At 36.2% G+C, this 26,113-nt stretch overlaps 1 protein-coding gene across 1 annotated transcript in view; it reads left to right on the top strand.

The window, feature by feature from the left end:
* PTPRQ (protein tyrosine phosphatase receptor type Q) overlaps positions 1-5,239 on the top strand; it is a 90,499-nt gene extending 85,260 nt beyond the window's left edge. The window contains exons 45-48 of the mRNA XM_081956726.1: positions 890-1,038; positions 1,558-1,693; positions 3,462-3,582; positions 4,918-5,239. Coding sequence (XP_081812852.1) covers positions 890-1,038; positions 1,558-1,693; positions 3,462-3,582; positions 4,918-4,955 — 444 coding nt within the window. The 3' untranslated portion in view covers positions 4,956-5,239. The remainder of the gene's footprint in view (positions 1-889; positions 1,039-1,557; positions 1,694-3,461; positions 3,583-4,917) is intronic.
* The last annotated feature ends 20,874 nt before the right edge of the window (positions 5,240-26,113 follow it).

Raw genomic sequence — 26,113 nt, 5'->3', positions numbered from 1 at the left:
GTGAAAATTGTAATCTGCAGCTGTAATGATGACAACACTTCTTACTCTTGGGATCATTGTTTAAATTTCTTGATTAATGTATCTTTGCTTTTATGATTCCCAATATTGTGATGTCATCAGATTATTTTCTGTAAAGTTAGAAAAGAATATTTAGATATTCTTTTGCCTTATCCTGCTGTTGTACTATAGTAAAAAAAACAATATATTACAAAACAAATATGAGCGTTTATTTTCTGGGAAATTGAAATCCAAAGAACAAGTTATGAAAGTGTATTCATTACTATAATATTTTAATTTGTTGGCATTTTAAATAAAAAACAGAGATGATCACTAGCATTACCCAAGCACAGAGGGGGAAATGTCCATTAAATTAAAATATCACTTAGTAATGTGATGTCAAATTATGCTGAATTATATTGGCTGTGACTTTTACAGATGCTTTACAATGGCCAATATGTCAGTTCGGTTGACAGTAACTTATGAACAATATTCAGAAATCTGATATTTAAGAATCAGTAAACTAGGTGGCTTCATTTTTGTAATATTCCCAGTGATTCTATGATGTTATTGATTCTTGAATTCTGTATCAAGAGTCAATTGTAGTTTGTCCTTTTAACAATATCAAGACAATGAGGTACAAAATTAATGTTCTATTCCAAGTAATAATTACTAGTTGACCTGCTTATCAGGCTGCTGTAAACCAACATTTTAGCCATTTAGGGTTACAATACATCTTAGATGCCTATCTTCTTAGGTAACAAATATCTTAATAGAGTGCCACAAAAGAAATCCAATTGTAGTTTATCCCAGTATGAAAGGCCTCTCAAAGGGTAACTAAATACTATTCTAACTTTTTTTAAAAAGTACTTTTCTTTGTGTATCTTAACAGCATGGGGATTGTATGTTGGTACGTCAGTGTAATTTTACTGCCTGGCCTGAACATGGAGTACCTGAAACAAGTGCATCATTAGTCCACTTTGCAAAGCTCGTCCGAGGCAGCCGATCACATGACAACACACCCATAATTGTTCACTGCAGGTAAGCATATTTTTAACAGATCTCATCATGTTAAATAATGGGATTAGTTTATTAGAATAGAAGCAATGGACTGAATTCCAATATGGAGCACAGAATCTATGTATAGATTAAGAAGATTGATATTTGTGGTGAAACCTATTTAATATACACAACAGACATATTCAAGAGTTCAAGGTTTCAAGTGCATAAATCACAGATTGGTAATAGATGCATAATGAATATAATACTATAGTTACCATTATAGTAAAAATCTTAATATAGAATATAACATTTACCATAAATCTAGAATTGTATCTAAGTTTTAAAAAAAGTCCCTTCTGTTTTGAGTACCGTATATATTATAGATAATACAAAGAATTTATATGATGAAAAGTAACATATCCCCAATATAATACTTAACTAAGAATAATTATTTTGCAACAATATTTAATCAAACTGTAATCTGGTTCATTGTAGTCATGATTTTTCCATTAAAAGTGCTCAATGTTTCCATGTGTGTTTCCCCTCTACTTCTTATAGTGCTGGAGTTGGAAGAACAGGAGTTTACATTGCTCTTGACCATTTAATACAACATATAAATGACCATGATTTTGTGGATGTCTATGGACTTGTAGCTGAACTAAGAAGTGAAAGGATGTGCATGGTACAGAATCTGGTAAGATGTTTTAAGATACATGCGGTGGCTCAGTTTTCAGATTGCAGGTGATTTCTCAGAGTATAAGTAACTCTTGTTTTTCTCCTCCTTCTCCCTCCCTCCCTTACTCCTTGGCATGGGGGAGAAATATTATGAGGTAGACTTATATACATATATATCAATTTTGTTTGGAATCCACAATGTCACTGAGGTATGAAATAGATATTTATTTCTATTTGTATCCATCTTTGAAAGTCTTAATGTTTTTAATCCAGTGAAAAAAAGAAAACAAAAAAATAATGAAATAATGTTAACAACAACTGGTGAGTAATGGTGTTCTTATGGTAGGGGAAGGAGCACAGTAGCTCACATGGTTAGAACACTGGGTTGACAATTAGCAAGTCCATGTTCAAGACCCAAGTGCTGCTGTGTGTGACGGGATGAACTTCCATCATTCTCTCCAGATCCTCTCTACCTAGCAGTTCGAAAGTATGGAAACACAAATAGATGAAATAGGTGCCACTTTGGTGAGCACAATAACAGGGAGATAAAAGGATCCCCCCCCCAATTGAGCATCCCCTGGGTGACGGTGATGTCATCAGCTAATCCTTTCAATCCGGAAGCACCTTAGAGGCTTCCGACACAAATGTGTGCGATGGTAGCAGAGCACTGGAAAAAAAGGAACCATTTATTGTTAAAGCCAGCACTTAATATACAGTAGATAGAGGCAGGGAGGCTTGACTGAAATATATATAGACTTTCCTCCCAACTTGCTAATGTCAGAAACAACACTCAAAATAATCATTTGTCAAAGTTGTATGTTCTTTGCATTAAGCACATCATAGAAGTAATTAATGTGTTGCTTGAGGATTGCTCCTCATGTAAAGTGCATTACCTTTAGAAAATATATGTCTGGAGTAAACTTATATTAACTAGAAAGATGAGAAACTTTGCTTCAGCCCTAAAATAATAAGCATTGGATCTTCTGAACCTGTATGCCAATCAGAAGCCACCACTTTGACCTTTTCTCTCTCCTTGTTTTAAGCCTATGGGTGGGGGGGGATAAGTAGGAAACTGAGGACCTTTCCAATCAATAAAGGTGCCTTGATTTAACTAAAGTCTCGTTCTTTGCTTGGTGGTGCTTGTTTGATGAATCCAGGAAAATCCTGGATTCATAGATCACATTATGCAAAACAATGTTAAACCCATGTTGCAAGGTGATTGGACTTGATTTGGAATCCAAGAGGATGTGCTATGTTAAAATATATTAAAACATAGCACAGTTTCTTGTAGCTCAAATCAGGCTCAATCAACTTACATGAGTACTTCCTTAAGGTTTAATGGGTTTGGCATAGTTTTATTTTTATTCACCTGGAAATTCAAATTGGGTGAACATTGTTATTATAATATACCTAGAGGAATGGCCCTCAGAATTTCAAAAAAAAAAAAATTCTCCAAGAAGATTAATTTTTATGAGACTCTGAGACAATTCACCCTATTCACATGTGAACACCATTGTGATACAACATGGTCTCCTCATCATGTCCCAGCCTCATCCTGTGTTCTTCTTCATTATATATCCCTTTGAAGAAGCTGCAATAAGAAGTGTGATCTATCTAACTAGAATGGGTTTCAGAAGAACTGCCAAATATGAATTACTTGTAAGAATGTTGCTTTTTCTAAAAGTATCCCAAGTATTAAATTCAAAAATTGCCTCAAAACAAGTTCAGGTTAGCAACAAAATATCTCTGAATAAAGCTTAACCATTTTTAAATTTCATACTTTCTAGGCACAGTACATATTTTTACATCAGTGTGTTCTGGATTTGCTGACAATCAAGAACAACCAGCCTCTATGTTTTGTTAACTATTCAGTTTTGCAAAAGATGGATTCTTTGGATGCAATGGAAGGTATATAAATGTATTTTATCAAAATTATTTTTTGTTTTAAAATGGTAGTGCATTTATTTGTCGCACATTTGAAAATTATGAGAAGCATTATTTATATTACTTTATTTGATGTTTTTGTTTTTAACTTTTTGAATAAAATCAAAGCTCTATCTTTGCACAATGACTAAACTCATGAAATTCTATAGTTTTCTTCCTAACCTAATTTTTATTCAGTCACATGGTTTTATTCTTGCTCTCTGTATCTTTTCCAAAATATGCAGTCTATTACCTTATCATATCATTTTTTTTCTTCCTTCAAAAAAACTGGGAGCAAAAGCTCTTCTAGTAAATTTATTTAAGTGACAGCTTTATGATCTGATAATTTTTGGCCATGTTGTCCTTATCAATATCCAGATTTCTACTGTTAAGATAATAAATTACCATATTTTTCGCTCCATAAGATGACCATAAGACACACCTAGGTTTAGAGGAGGAAAACAAGAAAAAAAATATCTGCCTCTGCCTCCTAGCTTCCATCCAGTATTCATCTGACAAGCGTTCTTACAGCAAACAGCCTGGTCAGCTGCCTCCGCTGGGGAACTCTAGAGCTTTTGCCGCTGAGCAGCTGACCGGCGGTTGAATTGGCCTGCTGGAATACTGCTAATCAGCTGTTCCAGGTGGCGGGGATCGCTACCACCATTCGACACTGCTGCCTGTCATCCATATTCACTCCATAAGACACATAAACATGTCCACTCACTTTGGGGGGGGGGGTGCGTCTTATGGAGTGAAAAATATGATATTTCATTGCACTAGTCATGGAATTGTCCCCAGATGTATCTGTCAACTCCCAGACCTAATAAAAAATACTTTGCCATTGGGATCCATGATTTTGCCCTTTTATCTTATTGGTGATCTATTGGATACAATTCTTGACTTAGTTCTGCCAACCTCGTTTTTCAGATTATCACTCTATTTTTCCTCTTTGCTTCATTTCTTGTATTTCTACTCAAAACACAAAATGTTTCTTACATGCCCTTTGATATCTTTTTATCACTAAGTACTTATGCATACTTTTGTTTTAATATAATAGAGCATATATTGTATATAGAGTATAGAATGTGTGCGTGTGTGTGTGTGTGTTTGTGTTAGTCAGTATATAAACTACAAGTTGAAAATAACAATTAACAAAACTACCTTGATGGTTGTTTAAAAAAACATTAAGTAGCTTATTTTTCCATTGATAATGGAAGAATAAGAAATCCATGTAATATATTTTAAATACTTACTAAACCTGTCTGTGTAATTTAAGATTAATATGTGGAAAGTTCAACCAGTGTTCTCTTTCTTTTTCAGGTGATGTGGAACTAGAGTGGGAAGAAACTACTATGTAAATACACGGATTAAAATGCATTCCATTTCAGGAAACATAGGCTTGTGTTCATGTTGCTGTTGTTTCACAATAGGGGCCAAAATATATCCCCATCATACAAATGATTATAAACAAAAATATTTTTGTAGCAAAATAAAATTATAAAAGTTGTTTTATATTCCATGTGTCTTCACAAATAATATAAATTATTAAATTATAATTTTATACTGAGTAAAATCTGATTAGTGTAATACAACTGTACACAATAAGAACAATCCAGCAATATACATTACAGTAAAATACACATTGCAAGAGATTCTCAGTGGTTGTTCATTTATATTGTTTCTCCACTTTTTTCTAACAATAGCTAATATAATATTGTAATCCATGATAAACTACCATCATAATTATATTTTTCAGTGCCAATGAGTAATGTAAGCAACAATATACTATACATTACATGCATTTCATAAAAATGAGGTACCGGCTACAGTTTCTATCAGTATTACCATATCATATGGCTCAACTCTGGTTGGAAAAGAAAGTCTGTAAGTAACTAGGCACCAAATCATAAAGCATTTAAAAAGATAAAACTAGTCACTTTGAATTGCTTCTGAAATTGGATAGGCAAGGCAGACTATTAATGGGCATTAAGAAGTACAATATGCTTGTGCGAAATAATTGCCAAGCTATGTTCTGAGCCTGAGTGACCTTTGAAAGCCTTATGTAGACCACATTGCATTAATCTAAACAAATAGCAAAAGAAGAAGCTAAGGTGCTCTGGAACTTTAGAATTCAAACAGACACGCACTTGCCACATAAAACCCCAGACTTAACAATTGTCGATAAAGACCAAAAACACTGAATTGTGGACATGGCAGTATCTGACAGCAGAAGAGAAGAATAAGGAATAGAGAGAATCACAAAATACAAAGACCTGCAAATAGAAGTAGAATAACTGTGGTAAAAGAAAGCAAAGATAGTACCAATACTGTCTGGACAACTTGGGTACAATCCCAAAACATCTGGAACACCATTTGAAGACCATTGGCATTGACAAAATCACTATCAGTCAATTGCAAAAAGCAACTTTACTTGGAACAGCTTACATCCTGTAATGCTCATTTAATATTATTAAACAACAATAGCTGCCTAGCCCAGGTCCTAAGGAAGGCCAGATGCAGTCTAAACATCTGGATGACTGTGTGACCAGCCATAGCAATAATAATTCTACATAGTTTCAAAATTATAGCCAGATTCCTCAAATTCCCATGTATTCATAGAAAGAGACTTCAAAAAGATGTCATTCGTTTCTGGAAAAGGATAAGTTTAATTTAGGAGTATGCTTTACTCCTCTGGAATAGCCTCCTTGAAGGGCAGGTGGCTTCCTTCCTCATGGTCTTCCAGGGGAAACCATGGCTATTCTAAAAAATCTTTGGGTAGAAATTGTTTCCACTTAGTTTTATATTCTCAGTTACTATTTTAATCATTTTACAGGTAGTCCTTAAGTTACGATGACTTCTTCATCAATCATACAAACCTATGACGGAGCTAAACAAGGGAGATTTATAACCAGTCTGCAAAATTTGGTGTTGCACCAAAAACGTGTGATTACGATGTGGACACCCGATGCCAAGCTTCTATTTATAACATTAGAGCAATTTCCAATGTACCCTTCCAGCTTCCAACCAGCAAAATCAATGGAAAGTTGGCAGGAAGTGAGAAATCACTTCTACTCCAGTCAGTTTTTCACCTGCCTGCACTGTATAGTACCTACCTGTGGCATTCCTGGTCCTTGCAGCACCTACATATCCCTATGCTCTGGAGCTCCTGTATACCAACTTGTACCACTCCACCCCTCACACTCCCTAATGCCTGCCCATGGTACTTGGTCACCCCTCCATGGTGCCCCTTTAAATCTTGATCTTCTTGCCTGTGACCCAACCTCTTCCTTAATAACCCATGCTGTCCTCGGGTTACCCCAGTAACAGAGGCTGCAGGATTACCATTCCTATGGGATTGGTCATGTGACATCATATTTTACAACTTCATTGCTTGCCAATGGAAATCCCGGTCTCAATTGTTGCTGTAACCCCAAGGGTACCTGCATTCTGATTTTATATGATGTTTTAATACATAAATTCTATAAACTGCCTAGGACCTGACAACTTTGAAGCAGTGAGTTAAAATCAATCAGTCAGTCAATAATTTAGCTAATTAATTTCAGGTATGCCTACATATGATATACCACTGAAAATAAGAATTGTATAAGACGAAATTATGTATTGTTCGATTTAGACTGAAAGGCTAATGTTCCTATTCTCTCATAAAATTACATGGACCCAGTCACTGCATTACAACTCAGTTATTATCTCTGGTGGTTATAAAAACAAAAATGGAGTGCAACTACTAGGCACATTCACTTGACCTTCTAGAACAGTGGTCCCCAACCTTTATGGCTTGGCGGCCCAGCTGAGGGCGTGGAGAGGGGAACAGGGCCATACAAATGGCAGCCCAGGGCACATGCATATGCGTGAGGAGCAGGTCGGCATGCATGTGCACACAGCTTGACTTGGGCGGGTTGACCTGCATGCGCATGTGAAGCTAGGTAGTATCTTATTCCTCCCCCTCTGTTGAGGGAGGGGTGTTTAATTCTAACATAGATGGATTCTTTTACCCCTCTTTCAAATCAATGGTCCTCTCTGTCCAAAATGTGGACTTTTCTGTCTTCAAAAGAGTGGTCTTTGTCTTTCAAACTTTAGCACATAGCACACAGACCCTGTCACAAAGAACTCTGAACCCATTCTCTGAACCCATTTCTTCCAAAATCTTCAACCTCCATTACTTCCATTTGTAATGCATACTGGAATTTATGAAAATTAAGGTCTATAACATCTGGAAGGTGCCATATTGTGGAAAACTAATTTATTTCCAAATAAACCAAATGCCGTGTAAAGCATTCATACGTCCCAGGAACATACAGTTGAAATATATAATTGTGTCCTTACGGCGCTGAATTGGGAGTGAAGGCTATTATCTGCAGATGCAACAAATATATTTTGGTATAGGAAATGTGAATCACTGAAGTTGATGGTATCTAGGAAATTAGCATTTCTTTAAATATTTGCGCTCTATTTTTTTTATGGGAATTGAAATATTATCTCATAATCCTGAACAGCTGAAAATTCACCCTCTGATTCTATGAATATTCTTCAGCTTTTATGCAGCACACGGTAACTTCTCAGGAACAGTTGGGTTTTTGAACCAATATATGATGACCTGAGATTGTTTTATGCTTTTAAATTCCTGTCATAACACAGGCTTCATATTACTGTTTTCAAACTCAGAATACTATTGTTAGGCAGATTTGTAAACCATTAAGACACATTCACTATGAAATATGTGACATTATCCAGCCAAAAATAAATGCATCTTCTCTGCTTAGTTCTCAATTGCTGGAGTGCACTATTAGTAAAAAGGGACGCAGTGGCTCAGTGGCCAAGACTCTGAGCTTGTCAATTGAAAGGTCGGCAGTTTGATGGTTTGAATCCCTAACACCACATAATGAAGTGAGCACCCATTACTTGTCCCAGCTTCTGCCAATCAAGCCGTTTGAAAGCATGTAAAAATGCAAGTAGAAAAATAGGGACCAACTTTGGTGGGAAGGTAACAGGGTTCCGTGCACCTTCAGCGTTTAGTCATGACGGCCACATGACCACAGAGATGTCTTTAGACAGTGCTGGCTTTTCGGCTTTGAAACAGAGATGAGCACCACCCCTTAGAGTCGGGAACGACTAGCACATATGTGAGAGGGGAACCTTTACCTTTACCTTACTATTAGTAAAAGCGATATTCAGATATTCTTGACAAATATGATGCTTAAAATTTTCTGCATATCTCCTGAGCTGTCTGAGGGGAAGGGAGGAAATCCCAAAATCTGTTGAAGGCAGCCTTGGTGAATGGGATCCTGCTTCTTCTCTGTCTGCGGCAATTGTTATTTCCCTTCTTCTCCTGGCCCACTCCTGTAAACGGGGGAGAAAGTAGGCAGTTTTCTTTCCCTCTTCCACCTCATTAATATACATAGTTACAGGTAATCCAAAAGGTTGCTCAGTTTTTATTCAATTAATCTTAAGAAAGAAATTATAGTGCAGGTGTGGGGAAAATTTCTTGCCATTGCTGTTTGCAAGCTATGATGTTAACATGTCTTATTGGAAAGTGAAAAAATGAAACCTTTCTCAATATGAGAGATAACTATTCAGGTTTATTGTAATGTATGTTTTTGATTTTTTTTAAAGGCCACTTTCTCAAAGTGCTGCTTGGGAAACCACATTTCAAATAGCCCTATAAAATGTTTATTGCAGGACAAAGTTATGTACTGTTTAAAGAAAAACAACAGCATATTTGGCTTTCTGGTTATTTGTAGAAAAAAGAGGACTTACCTAGGTATGCTTCAGATTAAAAATGCTGTCCATTATCACAGTATGTGGAAAAAAGACAGATCTCCTGAAGCAAAAATGCATGAAGAACTTTTTTATGGAGACTAACGCAATTTTAAATTCACCTGTCAGTTTAATAGTATAAATTCTCTTTAATACAGAATATGAGGAAGAGGTGATGTCCACAGCTGTTCATATCCTTGGCAAGTCATTTTATGCAGCTCCTGTTTCATTTTGCTCATTGAAAACACGTGTTCTTCATTTATTATGCATCTACATTCAAGTATCTGATAAATTTCTTAGGGAGAAATTTTTTTACATATGTGATATATCATATTAGTTGCAATTGATACAGATTTCCAGAATCAAATATTACTAACCTTGTGGTTCCAGGAAATGTGTTTTACTTTGATAAGCCTTGTCAAGTTTCCTGATACTAGACCAATTTGACTTAGAATGATTGATTTTCTGTTTGCACATGAATGGATAGAAACATGTATCATGAAAAAGCTGTTAGTTAGCACATGTTTAAACTTCCTCTCGGTCCCTTCAGAATCCAGTTTTTAATAATGTGAGGCATTCTTAAAGTTATCTGGGTGGTAATCAAATGTTTGTGAATGTTCATATAGACTCTATTGAAAATTCGGCGGTCTTCCCCTGCCCAGTTCAGATTCATGTCTCAAACAGCAATTGAACGTCTTGGTTTTTTCCCCTTTAGCTTCTCATCGAATAAGTGACCTGGACATTTGAGAATCTCCATGGATATTTAACTCACATTAACCTATTCTAGACAGACATCAGAAGATATATGCCTGATTTATTTTCTAAAAAACACACACAATTTGATGTCCATTAGACAACAGCATTTAATCTTTGTCCATGATAAAGATTAAGTACTATTATTAAAAATAATTACAATAATTATTTCAAATTCTTGTCAAATTGTTTCAAATTCTCTAGTTTATTTTACATCACATTCAGGCCTTATACACAGTGATAATAATTGACAGTGACAACTGATTGATGGCAGGAACAATTAATCAATGAAATGGCTTACCTCTGGAAGTTGTGGGTGCTCCATCACTGAACGTTTTCAAGAAGAGACTGAGCAGCCATTCAGAACAACATAGGGTCGGATTCGACAGGAAGTGCTCCAGCTGGACAGACGTGGGAGATGTGGGCTCCTAAGAGTCTCACACGAACCCTGTCTGACAAACCATCTCCAAAGATTCTTTTGAATCAGAACCCCCACTGGAGGTGAGGGCGAAGAAGGGCAGCGTCTCATCAGACCCTGAGAGAAGCAACTGATCTCTCGTGGGTTAGAGATTTGCCAATGAATCGGAGTCGGGGCGGCAGCCTTCATGACTGACAAGATGCTGGTCTTTATGTCAAAATAAGTTTGGAACAGGCCGAGACCGCGAGAGATAAAAGACCTGGTAAGATAATTTATCTAACCCACAACTATAAATTAAAACTGGAAAAGGCAAAGAAATTTTGAGAACATAAATAATACTGATGGTCAGATCGGGACTTTTTTTTTCTTAAAAGAAAAGCAAGAAAGGAAGGTGGAGGGTTGTAACCCCCTGGAAGGTCTTTGTCCGCGCTTTCGAACAGAAGAACAGAAAGCAGAGCAGCTACAAACCCATATAATTATAAACATTAAATTTGGTTTTGGATCTTAAACAGAAATCAATATTTTTACTTTGTTTGAATTCCTTCCAGCTAAAATAATCAAGAAAAAAAGCATGTCTTCTACGGAACTCACTCAATATAAACTCTAATTTGGTCTCGGATATCAAATAGAAACCAATTATTTTGAATTATATGGAATGTGGATAAATATGATATTGATATTGATGTGGGGAGATTGTGAAAAATATGACAATAAAATGGAGTTGCTAACTGGTTGAATATAATAATGGAAAGATAACTAAACAAAGGCCAAAATATATGGAATGTGGATAAATATGAAACTGACATGGGAAGGCTGTAAAGCAGAGGTTTGCCATTCACTTTTATACATGATAATTAAACTGAGTGTCAAATTGACTGGAAATGACAACAGAAGGACAACTAATCAGGGGTTAAAATATATGAAACATGGATATACATAGAACTTTTAAGATGATGAAATAAAGCGAGATGTTTACCGTTTATTATACTATACAATAGATTAAGGGAATTGAAATGAATATTGAACAGCGAGGTTTGCCATTCATAGACAACTACTCTCTGCTGGCATCTGGCCCACAACTATGGAGCGTACACCCAGAGCGACCACTGCTGGAAGTCTTGGTTTGGAAGCCTCTGAAAAAGCCATGGTGGGATGGCGGCGGCGGTAGCGGAAGTGCTCTGGCTCTGCAGGGAGAGCTGAGCCAGGGCATTGTGAGGCTGGTTGGCATGGGAGAAGAACAGTCGCTCGTGCAACCCCCCTCTCCAGCTATATTCACTGGCGCCATTCACTGGCGTTTCAAAGGTGCCAAGCCGCAGGAGCTGGACAGTAGCGAACAGGTGCTCACACGGCTTGGCAATATCCCTAGGTCAGTGAATGCCGCTGTGCCCGGCTGGAAAGGGGGTTTGCCGGGTGGCTGCTCATGAGCGTGATCGCTTTATGGCTGTTGTGTTGTGCTGCTGCGACAGCACAACACAGCCATTCGCCCATGAGGCTGTGCCCAGCTTTTTGGGAGCTCGCTCGCAAGAGAGCAGCCGCCCAGCAACCCCCCTCTTCAGCTTGTCACAGTGAGGAGTGGAAAGGGGAGAGAGGAGTAGGAGAGAGGAAGGGGAAGTAGAGAAAGGAAGGAAGACAGAGAGAAGGAGGTAGGGAGGGGATGAGAGAGGGAGAAGAAAGGGAACGCACAAATATAGTGTATGGAGAGCAGAAGAGGCAATAACTGTGTTTGTTTTCTTTTTCTTTTGGGGAGTTGATGGTAAGATGAATTGATATAAACATTTAATAATACGATACGATGTTGACTATGTAATAGTATATTATATATATTATTAATATTATATATGTTATATATATTATTAAAATGAAAAATAAAAAACTTTATGAAAAAAAAGAATAATATAGTGTCTCCTACTTGAGCAGAGGGTTAGACTAGAAGACTCCAACTCTTCGAATCCTATTATTCTACTTTCTATGTTCTATACCTTCAAGTGCTTGTATTCTCATTATATGTCCCACTGACCATAACTTTATATAGAAGATATTCAATGTTTTTATTTTTGTTTTATACATTTATTAAAAGTTTTTCCATACTATAAAAACAGAATATAAAAAATAAAGAAAAAAGTACAATAAATAAAAATAGAAAAGAACTAAAGTTAAGAAATATAATGACTTCTGAGCTTCCTGCAAAGGTATAGTTACAATGTTATAATCACTCCTCTCTCTTAGATATTATACAATAAGTCCATCAGCCCATCAATTAGTCCAAGTTTATCAATCTTCTAAATGATAAATCATTTCACTTCTTTCTCTTTCAGCAAAAAGTCCATAAAGTTTTTTGATCTTTCAAAAAAGGTTTTTGTTGCTGTTTTCTGACCAAACAAGTGAATCTTGGAATTTCTGCATATTCTAATATTTTCACAATCAATCCCAGTGGGTTTCTTTGTTCTTCCATCATTGTGCACACAGTAATCTTGCTGCAGTTAGCATATATAATATAAATTTACCTTAATCCCCTGACTTTGATTTCAAATCCTATATTTGGATTTATTTTATTTTATCTAAAAAAGTTTTCTTGTAAAATAAATACTGAACTCTGACAACTATTTTATTTAGCATCCTTCTTCCTATTCCACAGAACATTGCTATAACATTTCTCCTATCTTGTATATATCTTGTAAAAAAACATTTTCTTGCAAGACATGTCACAAATAACGCTGAATTAGGCCCTATTAAATTTCTAGGAAAAAAAAAATTTTTCGGCAAGATTTTATGAAGAAAATACTTTTTTACAAATAGTAAAGTCACGAACAGTAAGTTTCTTCCCTCCCACCACCTCTCATCCCCATATAAGATGAGGTCACCTTATTCACGTAGCATACTATTTAAAAAAGGTTAACATGGATGTATATGTTGCCATGCTACCTCTGATGTGTCTCTCTAATTACAGTGGTGATTTTCAAAGGCTGAGCATATTGTTTGAACCTGAAATAATTTCTTTTCCCATTTAGCAGTGACCAACATGTGAAACTCAACACTTTTTAATGTTTTAAAGTTTTTGATTTAACATTTTAATGTTTAACGTTTTAAACTAAAAACCTGAATTTGAATTTGACCAATCTGAATTTTAAGTGACTGCTACTTATCCACTAACAGAAATGCTTTTAACCTAAAATATTTGCCCCGTGTTTTATTTAAAACTTCATGTTTACTTTGTCATGGTATTGTGAGTTAAGAGCTTACTGAAAAAATATATCAATGCATTTTAAATCTTCTTCAGATGTTTCTGTCCAGTCTTTTTACCTTTCATAATATTTTATAAGTTATTATTATAGATATCTCCCTATTAGGTTACGGTACGTGTTGTATGGTCATGCCCAATTATTAGGGAAAGGCTGCAGTCATATTTCACTGAGACAAATTTCATATCAAAGTCACACATAACAGGAAGCTTGTCCTTACTAGTTACATGCCAGCATGCAAAAAGATGGTATAGATTTGGCAGAGATTTAAACATTTCTGAATAACCTCAAGGGAGAAGCATCTTCCTACAATTTGCTATAGAACGTTATTTTTTTTTTTTTAGTAAACATGAAGTTTCAGGCATTTTGTGGGCGCCAAGGCACATATGTGTGTATGAAAAATGGTATCCATGTTAACTAGAAAAAGGAGCAAGTTCATTTAATAATAACCAAAATAGTTATTTCTAACAACATTGTTAGGAGCATCTAATATAATTCTGTGAGGGAACGAAGCTGGGGTTGCTGTCTCCTTTTGGGAAAAGCAGCTGCAGCCAGACGGAAATGCTTTCCACTTATTCACTCACCTGTTCCCCAAGGGTCATGCTTTTTCTCAAAAAGCCATAAAAGTTTACAGCCCCAGAAACTAGTGAGATGTTGAATTCATGGATTAATGAATTCATTTGTTTGTTTGTTTGTTCGTTCGTTCATTCATTCATTTATTCATTCATTCACCACTCACAGTTTACTATCAACTATCTATGCTGGTGTCACAGGTATCTAGCTAATTGATTCATTTTTAGGAATATGTCAACATCCATAGGTGGCCTCACTTGAATGGGTGAGTTGGAAAGAAAAGCAAAAAGACAACACCTAGCAGTCAAGGAAGCAGGAAACAACATCTGAATTGTACAACTATTACAAGCAATCTAAGAGCTATTATCAAGCTATGGTAAGCAACATATCCTGATGGGATTCCTGCTTAGACCTTAGTTAAGAGTTTGGCCTGGAACATGGTAGCAACCAGAAAATGGAGCAAACTCACTGAGACAGCACCTCATCCCAATCAGCAACATATTTTGGAAGAAGACAAAAGCTGTAGCCATTTTATAGACTTTGAGATTTTTATTTGTTAAAAAGACTAACCATCAAAGATTTATTTATGTGGCTACATCAACTTGCAAAGCTTAGGAAGGTAGAGTTAATCCAGAACATCAGGAAAGGTATGTGTTACAACAAAATAGTTTGTACAGTTGTGGAGAAAGTAGGAAAAGAAAGGAGTGTTTCTATGTTATGTACATATGTATATGTACATGTAGGATCATAATCATAACAAACAATTATCAATAAGAAAGACAAAAAAAGGTCTGGCTAGTGGTAGTACCTGGAGACAGCAAAAGAGAAAAAACTGGAGATAATCCCAAAATACAAAGATCTGCAAATAGGTGTAGAATGATTATTGCAAAAGAAAGCAGATAGTACCAGTAGGAATAGGTGCAGGGGTGGGTTCCTGACAATTGCAAATCTACAGTGACATTTAGAACGGTTCCAGCTCCCTCCCCCCGCCCGTCCGCACATCATCAAGATGAAGAGTGAGAGGAGGAATTCTGGGAGTTGAAGTCCACAAGCCTTAAAGCTGTCAAGTTTGAACACCCCTGGGGTTTTTTTTCTAAAGGGTTAGGTGTGCAAGGGTCTTGTAACTTGACAGCTTTAAGACTTGCGTGCTTCAAATGCCAGAGTTTCTGAGCCAACATTTTGGTTGCTAAGCAAGAGAGTTGTTAAATGAGTTTTACCACATTTTACAAGTTGGTCATGCCCACCCAGTCACATGACTGCTAAGCCACTCCCACTCAGTCACATGGCTGGCAAGCCACTCCCACCCAGTCACAAGCTGGCAAGCCACTTCCACCCGGTCACATGGCCAGCAAGCCACTCCCACAAAGCAGGCCACACCTGCCTGAGAGAGCTGATGTCACGACATGCGATCTTGGTGCTCCGAGATCACAGTCGATATTTCTGCCACTGGACGGTCCATTTGGACCCTAAACTGTCCCATAGAGATGGTGATTGAGAAGGGCACCTCCTGCTGATCTCAGGGACACCCTGAAAGTCCCTGAAAGATCCAGAAATAGCCTTTATTTCCGGCAACAGAAACGCAGCTAATGAAGCTGCTGAAGTTGGGACAGCTCCAGAACTGGAAGAAAGCGGAAAGAGAAAGTGTGCCGAATTGGTGAGGAAATTTTATTATTAGAAAAAAAGACTACCCCCCTCCCCCCAAAAAATCAAATTAAATTAAAATTGAAGACAGAAGACTGTAAGCAGTGAAATTAATCTACATTAAACTTAGTGTGTTATCCTGTTTCGAATTTTTTTTTTAACGGATGGAATTTTTGCAAAGGCTCCCTATTTTTTAAACTGAATGGATTAATTCTTCTTCTTTTTTTCACTTTTGCTTACACCTATGGATTAAAATTTTCCTTTTTTTATAATGCTTGATTGGATTGATAGGATTGGTTTTGATCTCCATTTAAAGATTTTTTTTCTTTCTTAAGCTTGGAATATAAAGAAGATAATAAGATTATAAAGAGGGTTGTAACAACAGGAGGAAAAGCAGTTACACTGCCACTTAGAGGCTGGAAGCTGGATACATTGTTTTTTCTTCTTTCACTTTGATCACTTCTTTCAGCTTTTTTACTGAGAGTGATAGTAGGAAGAGCACAAGTTGTTTATACAGGTGCCTTTTGGGAGTTCTATCACTAGCTACTGGAGAGAAGACATCATTTTCACTTGAAAGATAATAAATGAACCTGTTTAAAGTTTATTAAAATAGCCTTGAACCCTATAGTAGCAGTGCCTGGCTCAGCAGGAAAAAGAAACTGTAACATTGCAAATGATTATGTTTGAAATTCAAAATATATTAGTTGTGACAGAGAATTGAAAAGAAATAGGAGAATATGGAATACAAAACAGAAAAATTTGATGGAGAAACTGAGGATGTTTATCAAATGAAGAAAGTGGAGGACAGAGTTCAAAAAATGGAAGAAAAAAATGAGCAAAGAGATAAGAAAACTGTTGGATACTGACAACAAAGTGAACGTGGTTGGTAATGGCAAGAACGGAATATGGAAAGGGGAGATAGATGGATTGGAACTCTACCCCAGACTTCAAAGCACAGAAGAAGAAAAGAGAGAAAAATTGACGGAGATAAGGAGAGAAATCTATGCAAGATTTATTAAGAAAGTAACTAGAACATTAATGCTACAAATGGCAAGAGATATAAGACCATACTATTACTGGAAAGATACAGGTTGATGCAATGAAAATGTATAATAAAAACTAAGCTAAATTTAATTTACTAGTAATATGTACAAAATGAAGTGACAATAGCTATAGTTAAATAATTGTTAGAGGTATCTCCGTCAGGAGACAGAAAATAGTGCAGCGGAATGTAAAGCTAGAGAGAAAGAACGTTGCTAGTAGAAAAAACAAGTAGCTTTACTACTAATAATTGCTTCACAAGCAGTAATAGTAGATATATGTCCAAACACAATTCAAAGAACAAACAATTGCTTACAGTCACAGTTCACATTCCAGTCATCAAGCGAGCAAGTAGTTATCAAGCATAGGACAAGCAGAGAGAGAGAGAGAACTCTCCTGACTCCCTCTTATTGTAGAGTTAATTACAGCTGATAAGTACATTCACCCATTTAAAGCAACAACGACCATTTGTTATTGTATATAGATATATGTTGCCTACCCAACACTAGGAGTATACTCCCAACAATAATGATTAATAATGATAACAATACATATAGATATATTAGTTTGATAATACAAAATTATATATAAACAACACATGGAGATTATGAGAGGAGGTTTAAAAGCGTTATCTAGAATATGTTATAAAGATGTATTGTGATTGGATGATTTTAGGATGATTTAATAGAATGCTATCATATAATCCTATTCTAGATTTTGAACATTATATATAAAAGTATGTAACTAGAATATTAATGCTACAAATGGCAAGAGATATAAGACCGCATTACTGTAATTTTATATAAATAACACATGGAGAATATGAGAGGTGGTTTAAAAGCTTTATCTAGAATGTGTTATAAAGATGTATTGCGATTGGATGATTTTAGGATGATTTAATGGAATGTTATCATATAATCCTATTCTAGATTTTGAATATTATATATAAAAGGATGTAAAAACAATTATAGTCAAATTAAGGTTGAGATATAATAATTGTGATATACATGAATATAAGTGAATTTAAAATATGCAATTTGATATGAAAAGCAGGTGATGACTATGGAAGAGATGCATGGAAATACTGTAACCAACTGACACATTTTCTATAATTTGTAATGGAAGATGGTTTTTTAAAATTTATTTTTATGTTTGTTTGTCTTTGTTCAAAAATAAATAAAAATTGTTTAAAAGCAGGCCACACCTACAGAAGAGGTTCTAAATTTTTTTGAAACCCACCACTGAATAGGTGGCTAGGGTGTAATCCTAAAACATCTGGATCATGGGTTGAATACCATTGGCTTTTGCAATTGCAGTCAATTGCAAAAGACAGCTTTACTTGGAACAGCTTACATCTGGTGACAATACCTTTAACACCATCAAACAACATCTGCCTATCCCAGATCCTTGGAAAGAATATGTGGATAAAAATGCCAAACCCAGTCTAAACATCTGATTGACAGTGCAACCAAATATAACAATAATGCAATGCTTTAATTCCATTATCTTTAAATAATGCCAATCTCTCGGTACAGGTAAGCATTTTCAGCTTAATATCTGTGGAGATTCTCAGTCATCCAAGTTATTGTTGTCTCAAAAGTGCTTTCTTCAAAAGGGAACTGGACTTTTTTTTCCTTGAGAAAGAAGACATTTTTTGCTTCTCATGCAAGAAATTTCCTCAGTTCTGATAGAAGGATAGGAAAGATAGGAAAGATAAGTAATTCCTTTACATGTCATATGGAAATTCTATCATTTCCAGATATAAAATATTACGGTATTGTCAAATGAATTACCAAATTCCTTAAAATCCCAATATGGAGATATCCAATATCCTGCCCAAGACAGATGTCCTTATACCATCCCAGACAAATGGTTATCCAAACTTTTCTGGAAAATTTCCAGTATCGTGGTGACTAGAACTGGATGCAGTATTCAAAATGTAACCTCAATAGTAGAGTAGTACTATCACTTCTGATGACCTTGATGCTATCCCTCTGTTGATGTAGCCTAGAACTGTGTTGGCTTTTTTTGGCAGCTGCAGCACACTGACTCATACTTAAGCAGTGATCATCAGGACATCTAGATTCCCCTCACCTTCTACTCTAAATATTTGATTTTTCCCTACCTAAGTGCAAGATCTTACTTTTCTCACCAATGAACTGCATCTTGTTGGGTAGGTCCCAATGTTCAAGTTTCTCAAGATCCTTCTGAATCATGACTATCTTCCAAGGTGTATGAACCCTTCAGCTTAGTGTTGTATGTAAATTTGATGAGTTTCCTATCTATCCCATCATCTAGACCAGTGGTTTTTAACCTGGACGATATCGCCCCCCAGGGGGCGATTTCATTTTTCAGGGGGGCAATGGAATGAAAAGGGGCGATGCGGGAGCGAAGGAATGGAAGGTGTGTGATATGGGGGTGATGGAGCAAGAAGTTTTGGGGACACTTTTGAGACATTTTTCATACAGTGAACTTGTCATACAAAAACATCAGATCGCTCGCTTTAAGTGGATTGAACTGTGTTTTAAAATGTTCCTCCAGCTAGCTTCAGTACAGAACACCATACATATGTGAACATGTGCATTGCCTAGCAGCCTCTATCACTCTACTCATACAGTGGCGCACCATTGGCCAGAATGGGCAGTGATGGAGGGGTGAGTGCTTCTTTTGAAACATCGCATGCTGAGTGGCTGTCCCCTGTGATGTCAGCTGTAATGTCAACGTAACTGTTGAAACTAGGTTTATCGACATCCATGTGTGTTTTATAGTGTTCCAGTGCAGTCGAAAATTTAATTTGCAGTTAGTGACTTTCTTTCAAAGACCTCTCAACATGACCGAGAAGAGGAAGTGTCGCCAATATTCGATGGAATACCTAAAATTGGGATTCATTCCATCTCCTTCCAATTTACAGCTTCCGTTTTGTCTTCTTTGTGAGACAACATTTTCAAAGAAGCAATGAAGCCTTCCCGACTGAAAGACCATTTGATAAGAATTCATTCAGATAAAGCTGACAAACCGGTATCATTTTTCCAATCCTTAAAGGCCAAGTTTGAGGGTCGCAGCACAGTTGAGAAGTTATTTGGAAAATCATCACTCAATGCCTACAAGGCTCATTTGTTCTCTGAAGTATCTTTGTTGATAGCAAAATGTGGCAAACCTCACACTATCAGAGAAACGCTGATTTTACCAGCAGTGAAACAGATTGTTGCCTTTGTGTTGGGGGCAGAGAGGGGTCCAGAACCATATGCCAGTTATCAGCTGCCTTTAGAGTCAGACATCAGTGAGGCAGACGAACGGTTGTAGCCTGTTCCCAATGTGCACATGTGCAGAGTTGCCAGATGAAGGGAACAGCTAAAGAACAGGGTTCAACTTGGGAGGAAGGCCACAGGTGGATGATGAATGACCCCCTCCCAGAGGAAATAAAAGAGGAGCGAAAGGGGAGTGGAGTTTGCAGGAGACAATTAGTTTGCTTAATTGGTTCATGACACTCCCAGGCTCCTTGCCAAGTTTCGCAGATATCATCCTGGCAGCTCTCCAAGCCAGATAAGGTCTGTGACTGTAAATCCTCCCTTGAAAGACTTTGCTGGATGTGAATGAGCAGAATTCCCAGTAAATTAATAAAAGGGGTTTTTGTTGGGACAAGGAGTTTGCTTCATGCTCTTGGGAAGCCTAGGTCAGAACAAATATGTTCCATTTTAGTAAACCCATGCTGGCTTCCAGTTATCACCTTGTTCATATCTAGATGCCCACAAATCCACTGCTTATCTTTTCCAGGATTTTCCCAGGTATTGATTGGTCTGTAGTTTCCTTTTTTAATCCTTTTTGAAGACTGGAACCACATCAGCATTTTTCAGTACTCTGGCAGTTGCCTGTGCTCCAGGAGCTCTGAAAGATAAGGCAGCTTTCTATATCTACTGCAGTTACATGGTTTTTAAAACAATAAGGTCTGGTATAGAGGTTAGGGTGCTGGCCTAGAAATCAAAAGACTGTGAGTTCTTGTCTTACATTAGGCATAAAATTACCACCAGGTTTGAAATTTAAGGCCTGGATAACCTTGAACTATGCCATCTACATTCCGACCTGAGCTTAGTGGACAAGACAATCTGCCATAACATCCTACCTGTTAATGACTACTTTTACTTCAATTGCAATAACACAAGGGTTATCCATAGATACAAACTACATGTAATCTGTTCTAATCTTGATTGCAGGAAAAATGATTTCAGCAATAGAGTAGTAAACCCTACCTGATCCTTTTGTTAGTTTCTCTAACCCCCATACCTTTTAAGCTTTCTAGGTCCCTAAGGGAGTGGGCATAAGCGCACCAGCGTGCCTACCGCCCCTGTCCTACTGTCCCATTTATATATACTATTTTTCTGTGTTTATGGCTATGTTTTGCTTATTTTTATCCATTTATTTGCGCCATTTTTTCATGTGTTTTCATACTTGTTTGCTTGTACTTGTTGACAATAAATAAATAAATAAATAAATAAATAAATAAATAAATAAATAAATAAATAAATAAATAAATAAATAAATAAATAAATAAATAAATAAATAAATAAATAAATAAATAAATAGTGGCTGGGTGTCTTTGGGCATCATACCCTCTTAGCCGGTCTACCTCACAGGGCTGTTTTGTGAGGAAAAAGAGGGAGAGAAAGACGTATTAAGTATGTTCACTGCCCCATCAGTTATTTATAAAGTTATAAGGTTGGGTTAAAAATCTAATAAATGAAGAGATAAAATAAACTTATTTTGCATTGACTCATATCAAAACTCAATTTTATTTGTTTTTTCATTGAACTCACTTTTTAATAAAATTAAAATAAGCTTCATAGGTCCATTTTTAAAACATATTTACTAGGATTACAAAATTGCATTCAAACTTTTATACTTTTCAAGAATTCATCAGAAAAACTGTTCAAAAGTAAGGCAATGGAGAAAATAGCAGGAACAATGCAAGCAATGGCTTTCATAAAATCGCTATGAACTTATGAGAAACAGGTAAAATTAAATTTGAATAACTCATTTGATTTGAAAAATTAATCCAATATAATTCAGATGTTCTAATCAAACTGTATGAAGTCAATTCAGTTCATTATTTCTTAATTTCTTTGGAAAATTTATTTCACTGAAAATGCAGGAGCATCCAAATAAATTCAGAGTTATTTGATTCAATCTGATAGTAGTTCAATCAGTAATCACTTTATTCCATTGCCTTTAAATCAAAATTCCAACTTTTTTCCACAACCTTAGTGATTGTGTGTGTGTAAATATGGGCTTTGGGACTAAAAATATTAGTCACCAACAGGCACTGTAAATATATTACACTTGGGATCTTAAGACTGATAACACTATACTACCACTCTAACACCAGTTCCAAAAAACAAAAACAAAAACAAATTGAGTTCCTTGTCTGTTTAAAGAAAGTTATTGTGTATAGAATCTGATTAACCGAGGAACAAAAATGAAGTGAAATGTCTATTTTTTTCCACTGAATTCCGATCATATTGGCCTTGCAAATCCCATAGGATTCTTGATTTGTAGTAGGGTTGGCTGTGAAGTTACTGAACACTTTAACTCAATGTGTTTGATACTTCCTCATGAAATTTAATTTTTAGAATCTGTGCCAGGATAGGTCAACTTACTGAAAAGTAATCGACTATCCTGTACTGGAGATGTCATCACTCAGTAGTGATGAAAATATAACCTGATCTAATAGCAGTTCTCAGATTTCTCATATCAGACAACAACACTATAGTATTTTTTTTCCAAAAAAGCATCTCTTAATTAAACGTATTGGATGGCATATGTGTACACACACAAAACAGCCTCAGGTATTATTGGTCCTTCCTTGAACAAGTAATTTGTCCTCTTCTGTATTAAGAACTGAGATACAGTTAGCAGTTAAATAATTGTATACAATTAATAAAACAATGCTCCTATTTAGCCTTTCCTAAACCCCTCTCCAGGTATGCTGGATAATAACATCAACAATTCCATGTTAGCAGAAATATTTGCCTGGTTGAAGCAACAGTTCAATATATCTGGAAGGAAGAAGATTGCACTCAAAGAACTAACTGGATGCCAATGTCTCAAGTATATGTTTACATTAGTTGTTCTACTAAATAAATACTGGTGTCAATTTGACATTGATTGATGTGCTCCATCTGCTCAGTGAGAGCAGTCTTCATGATTATCATTCTGAAGGATAATTTTTTCTTCCACCTCTGAACTTTTGCTTTCCACGTTGAATTAATAGTTATGTTAGTACATAATAAAATGTGGAAGAAATCAGGCCTAAAACCTGTGGGGACCTCAGGGGCAGGAACTGGAGCACAATGTATTTTGGGCTATGGGGTGTGAGGGAGGCCTTGGGAGGGCCAGGGCAGGTATTTTTCATATCTCTGAACCACCCATTTCCCTCAAAGAGCGACACTGGGCGATGCACAATAAAATATTATGACTGGTTTTGAAAATTTTCATTTGGCTTATGTACTCAGATGGACTTGATTTAAGGGTTTGATGTTGATTGAAAAGATCCACTTGCATAAGAGGAACTTTACTCTGTTTATATTCTGAATTGATAAAAAGAATTTAAGATTAGACATTAGAGGGCAGCAGATGCCTACTTTAAAAGAAACTTATGGAAGTTTTTGAATTATTTTAACATTTTACTAGCATCTGCTGGTATAACTACAGAAGATTACTACAAATCCATTTAATAAAATTGAAATTGATTTATGGGTGGAATTTTAAAAAGTACAGGTTACAAGGAGATGGAAATAATAAATTTACAAATGAAGGATGATTCTGGAGAGGGCGGAGCTTCACGTCACAGTGATACAATGACTTTTCCGGCTTCTCCGGATAGCATTTGAATTCGGATCGTCTGGATGGTCCAATCCGGACCTAAACTGTCCCGAAGAGATGGTGAAAGGTAGGGGGAGATCCTGTGGTCCCAGAGACATCCGCAAAGTCTCTGGTGACGCAGAAAAAGCCTCCTTTGCCAGCGATCGCGAGTCAGCCCCCAGGCTGCTGAAACTGCTGACAGCTCCTATACGCAAGCGCAGGAGAGAAGCATTTCGTTTTGGTGAAAGTTTTAAAATCCTTTTTTCTATTGGAGAGAGAACACCCTAAATTCAGAAATTTAATTTAAAATAAAGGCTGACTAGAGAGAAAGTGGCGAATTTAAGTTGGATAATTGAAGTTTTTCTTTTTTTTCCCTTTTTACTTTCGGAAGCCAGGCTGGAGTTTCAATCGCAATTTAATGTGGATTGGCTTATTGCACTTTTTTATGCTTTTACTTTTGGATTTTGTGGGGACAGTGAATATATTTCAATCTTAATTGCTTTGAAGATTCTTTTTTCTCTTTTTTCTGTTGGTTTTTCTTTTTATATTTCCAATTTTTTGTTTTTTGAAGTTAAAAACAGAGCCGAGAAAAATAAGCATTCAGAGTTGGTACAATTAACACTACCACCTAGTGGATTTGAAATATTGTTACTAAGTTTTACTACCTGAATTGTTTAGAGAGATACTGTTCCCTTGAAGGCTATTTGGTTAAGAACTGATAGGGGCAGGAATACAGTTGTTTATACAGCTGTTTCCTGTGGAAACTTTGGAAACCTACTTTGGAACAAACAGAATCTCTAAGAGAAAGCTAAGAGTGACCTTGGAAAGACTTTCATCTTTAAAAAAAAAGAGACTTTGAATCTTTTTCTTCTAGCTTTGGTGGCAGTGCCTATATTATCTTGCTGGGGAGGTGGTGATTTTTTCGCCCTTGGCTCATTGACTCCTTTTTTTTGAAGCTTTGAAGCATTGATTCCTGATTTTTCTTTGCTCTCTTTTCTTTTTCAAAATATTGGAGACATGTGGATGGCTTGTTTTAAAATTTGAGTGAATTGGACTGAAGAATTTTTCTTTTCTCTCTTTCTTTTTTTTAAGTAAGAGATATTTTCTCTTTCCTCTTTCTTCTCTTTTTTTCTCTTTCCATTTTATCTATAACTTTGTATTTTTATAGCTGATACTTAAATTTTTGTGATACCCCAGTGGTTATTTGAGACTTTTACATTACTTGATATCAATTGGACTAGAATATAAACAGAAAAAATTTAGAAGATGAGCAGAAAGATAATATCTATTGCCTCTACAACAACAACCCCTGCCTCCTCACCTGCAGGAGGACAAAGATCAATACAGTCAATGCTTTAACAAGAAAAAGAGGGAATAAATAACCTTAGAGGCAATTATGCAAGCGATACAGAAATTGCAAGCAGGAGCTGATAGTAATGATGAAAAGTTAGACACCATTGTAAAGAGGACTGAGAGTATAGAAAAAGAATTGAGACAATAGAGCAACGAACTGAAAGCATAGAACAAAAAACAGCTAAAACGGAAGGAAAAATAGAAGTTATGCAACATTGGATGATGAAATACGAGGACAGAATCCAAAAAATTGAAGAAAAGGTTCAACAAGAAGAGAAGAAGGCTGAGGAGTTTAAGAGCAGATTGAGCAATGTGGAAAGGGAGAGCAGTGGAATATTAGGATGGGAGATGGATAGGTCTGAATTTTTCTTAAGATTTCAAAACATAGAAGAAGAAAGAGGAGAGAACCTAGTACAAATAATATCCAAAATTTTGACAAATGTATTAGAGATATCCCAAGAGGGGATGATGGATGGCATAGATGAAGCATTCCGAATACATACAAGATGTGCAATGAGATATGCCCTCCGAAGGGAAGTCCACGTAAGATTTACTAAGAAAGCAACCAAGCTACAAATATTACAGAAAACAAGATACAGAAAATTAGAATATAAAGGCAAGGAGATTGTAGTTCTGAAACAAATTCTGAGAAGAGTGAGAGAGAACAGAAGAGAATATCAATTTTTGACTAAGGTTCTGATTTTAAAAAGGTGTTAATTATAGATGGCTTATACCGGAAGGTCTATTATTTGCATGGCAAGGACAAAGATACAGAATGGATACAATCGATAAGGCAGAAGCCTTCTATGCAGAACACTTCAGAGGAGTGGCTGAGAAAACTGGAAAAGAAGAACTATTAGTACAACTA

This window comes from Natrix helvetica (genome assembly GCF_964273705.1).
Source record: "Natrix helvetica genome assembly, chromosome: 6".
Lineage (NCBI taxonomy): Eukaryota > Metazoa > Chordata > Lepidosauria > Squamata > Natricidae > Natrix > Natrix helvetica.
This window is presented reverse-complemented; position numbering and strand designations above follow the sequence as displayed.